Genomic DNA, 1,530 nt, shown 5'->3' on the forward strand with positions numbered 1-1,530 from the left:
TCTCTCTCTCTCTCTCTCTCTCTCTCTCTCTCTCTCTCTCTCTCTCTCTGATACTTTTCTATTCAGCCTACCAACTACCTGTTCAACTAACTGAAATAATAATCCTCACTTTTCTCTCTGATAAACATGTCATGTTATTACGGCGCCGAAAATACACATACATACATTATCGACAATTAGCAACGCAACCATACACTGGCGACACCAATTCAACACGTCTGATACAAAGAAAAAGAGAGAGTGGTAGCGATTGAAAAAAACCACGAGATATACTCGTTTACCATGTAGCGATAGCGATAGTGACAGCAATAGCACAGATAACGGAACCTTTATACTTGAAACGAAACAGTTATTAGCGATGAGAAAGTGACGATTACGGAATAAAGTAAACAATGGAATGACTCGAACCTCGACAACGATGACGGCAACGAGGACATTGAGAACGCTGACGATGGCGACGGCGACGATGGCAAGAAAAAACAACGTTGACAATGACAGTGTAAGATATCTATATGTAGAATCGAATATTTGAAAACCGATCCTCTCTAGAATTTATTTCATCGAAACGAATACAGCTACTAACGTATTTATGTAAACGGCTGCGCGTACGATCCTCGCGTAATTTTCGTTCATGGTACGGTATGGTACGAGATATCGTTGAGGAATCACGACGCGTTATTATCCTTGACAGCTCGTCGTTTGTTCGTTGAGAAAAGTAAAAAGAGAGCTCGTCGGCACACCAACAAACAGTTACACGATAGAAAGTGAGAGTAGCAACAGGTATCAAGAGGAAGCGAAGGAAGAATCCTTTTGCTGCAATTGCAAGAGTTCTAATTACGAATAGCCAAACAATAGTAGGTAGGCACGTATATACACGCTTATCGAGTAATTAGATATACATAATTGCGGTGTTGTTGCTCACCGGGATAGAGTTGTTGCAAACAGGTGATCGAGGACGAAGAGTGCTCCTAAATCCTTCGAAAAAATTTAGTCTACTCTTGGTGGGGCTTGGCGTTCGCGAAGAATCCTGACTCGAACTGACTCCTCCGGTGCGAGATCGTTGGAAAAGCGACGTCGTCGTCGTTGCGGTTGCTGTCGCTGCGGTGGTCATTATTGCCGCTGCTAATGATTTTGAAGCGGTACCGAGACCTATGGTACAGACCTCGCTCCTTCCTTCTCGTTCTTGGCTCGTTTTAGACACGCTCGGTATCGTTGATGAAACCGTTGAAAGTACGCTCCCTCGACACGGAGATTCCGGGCTCGTGCCACGACTGTACGCCAGCAAATTATAAATGAAATTCAAACACGGTACCGTCTATCTTATTTCGACTCAACGCACCAATTATTACAATTTAGATTCGAACGCGTTAATCGTCGGTTCCTTGTCCGTTAATTTAAAGTTTAAACGATCGACAGTAAGCTGTCACCGAATCGATAACAATTTATTACGACCCGAGTATTTATCGCGTATACACAAACACAAACACACACACACACACACACACACACACACACACACACACACACACA

The 1,530-nt window shown here is 43.3% G+C and overlaps 1 protein-coding gene across 7 annotated transcripts in view; it reads right to left on the bottom strand.

Moving 5' to 3' along the window:
- LOC128872238 (triple functional domain protein) overlaps positions 1 to 1,530 on the bottom strand; it is a 22,271-nt gene that overhangs the window by 2,963 nt on the left and 17,778 nt on the right. For 5 of the 7 annotated variants that reach the window (XM_054114705.1, XM_054114706.1, XM_054114703.1 and 2 more), the window contains one exon: positions 923 to 1,271. The exons of 1 other annotated variant lie outside the window; for it this stretch is intronic. In XM_054114705.1, coding sequence (XP_053970680.1) covers positions 923 to 1,271 — 349 coding nt within the window. Of the gene's footprint in view, positions 1 to 527; positions 814 to 922; positions 1,272 to 1,530 lie in introns of those variants that run through there. One more of the 7 variants, XM_054114709.1, reaches the window with a different exon arrangement.

This window comes from Hylaeus volcanicus, chromosome 2, assembly GCF_026283585.1.
Source record: "Hylaeus volcanicus isolate JK05 chromosome 2, UHH_iyHylVolc1.0_haploid, whole genome shotgun sequence".
In the NCBI taxonomy this organism is placed as follows: domain Eukaryota; kingdom Metazoa; phylum Arthropoda; class Insecta; order Hymenoptera; family Colletidae; genus Hylaeus; species Hylaeus volcanicus.